General features: G+C 47.7%; 1 protein-coding gene across 4 annotated transcripts in view; it reads right to left on the bottom strand.

Annotated features, from left to right (window-relative positions):
- EEFSEC (eukaryotic elongation factor, selenocysteine-tRNA specific) overlaps positions 1–1,649 on the bottom strand; it is a 250,858-nt gene that overhangs the window by 138,993 nt on the left and 110,216 nt on the right. For all 4 annotated transcript variants that reach the window (XM_040463282.1, XM_040463283.1, XM_040463284.1 and 1 more), the window contains exon 3: positions 228–324. In XM_040463282.1, coding sequence (XP_040319216.1) covers positions 228–324 — 97 coding nt within the window. The remainder of the gene's footprint in view (positions 1–227; positions 325–1,649) is intronic.

Here is a 1,649-nt window from a genome sequence, read left to right as displayed (position 1 = left end):
CGGGTTGCGTGGCTCTGCTTCTCTTTTGGTTTAACTCTTGCAGGGAGGTGAGGGAGGGTATACTAAGGTGCTCATGTACCTGGGAGAGGGGTGGTGGTAGTTAAAGGAACCAGCTCAGAGTCGTCTTGCTGGGGTGCCTCCTCTCTCTCTCCCCGTCAGACCAAGCAGGACACAAAGGGACCTGCCTGAGTGGGACTGGGGCCAGAGGCCAGCCTGGATTCAAGTACCTCAATGAGCTCTGAGATGCCCTGTGGAGCTTCTGTTTCGGGGGCCTCTGGTCCCCCAGGCTTGGCCGCCACGGATATAATCGGTGCACCTCGGAACCTGAAATGGAAAAACAAGCCCCGCCAAGTTATAGAGATCACCAGCACGGACACAGCACATCTGTGGAGTACCTGGCAGAGCACCAAGCACTTCGGATAGCCTCTCCTTCCATCCTTTGGAAAGCAACAAGGAAGAGTACCATCATTTTCCCAGATGAGGAAACAGAGGCCTCACAAGAAAACCTTTGGATTGGACAATAGAATTTAAAAGGGCGCTCTTGGGTTTTAACCACCATGTTCAGAACCCACCCTGAGGAGGCAGCAGTGAACCCTGGCCCCCAGGACGCTGAATAAAAGACCCTCTTGAAGAAGACCAGGAAATACATCCTAGTTTCCTACAGAGACTCGGGAAATACTGGTTACCAAAAAGTCCCTGAAGATGCATCTGGAAACACACTTCCACTATCCCAGTGTCTAATGGGGAGGTGTTCCTGCCTGGGCCCTCCTGAAGAGCCTCTCCTTCTTTAAGAAGAGATTCTTACTGTGAGTAGACATTTATCTTACCCAGTGATTTTTAAAAAATGGAAAAGAGAACATATACAACCCATAATCCTGCCATTGTGGTGTGCTTTCTTCCAACCTTGGTTTTTCCATGTGTTGCCAGGGATTTTTTTTTTCTTATATTTTGGTTACAGCATACATAAAATTTCACATCCTTCTAGCTGTTATTTGCCATTATAGCATATCAAATTTTCTGTTGGATGATAGCAACAACAGCGATAACAACTCACTTGGCTGAGCCACACAGATTGCCTGGACACCTTCACTGACAGCTCACAGCACCAGTATGGAACTGTCACCATTTAAAAAAAATTTTTTTGATGTTTATTTATTTTTGTGTGTGTGTGTGAGAGAGAGAGTGCGAGTGGGGGAGGAGCAGAGAGAGGGAGACACAGAATCCGAAGCAGGCTCCAGGCTCCGAGCTGTCAGCACAGAGCCCGACACGGGGCTCGAACTCACAGACCGCGAGATCATGACCTGAGCTGAAGTCGGATGCTTAACCTACTGAGCCACCCAGGCACCCCGGAACTGTCACCATTTTATAGATGACAAATTGAGGCTTAGGGGGGCAAATTAATTTGCTCCAAGTCATTGGAGCAAACTCCAATCCAGCCCATGTGACCCTAGAATCAAGACTCACAGCTTCCATGTTATAATTCTACCATCCAGGCCTCCTCTTCCTTTCCTAACGGCTGCATAATAGTGTTACCCAGAATTTACACGCTTTCCCCCACCAATGTCACTGATTTAGAACATTTCACATTTTTCACTATTATAAGTAACACTGATAAAACATGTTGGTGAATGTGAGTGGGTTTTTCCCCC

This window comes from Herpailurus yagouaroundi, unplaced genomic scaffold, assembly GCF_014898765.1.
Source record: "Herpailurus yagouaroundi ecotype Mexico unplaced genomic scaffold, PumYag 387, whole genome shotgun sequence".
NCBI lineage: Eukaryota > Metazoa > Chordata > Mammalia > Carnivora > Felidae > Herpailurus > Herpailurus yagouaroundi.
Note: the sequence above shows the minus strand (reverse complement) of the source record. Positions and strands in the feature narration are given on the sequence as shown.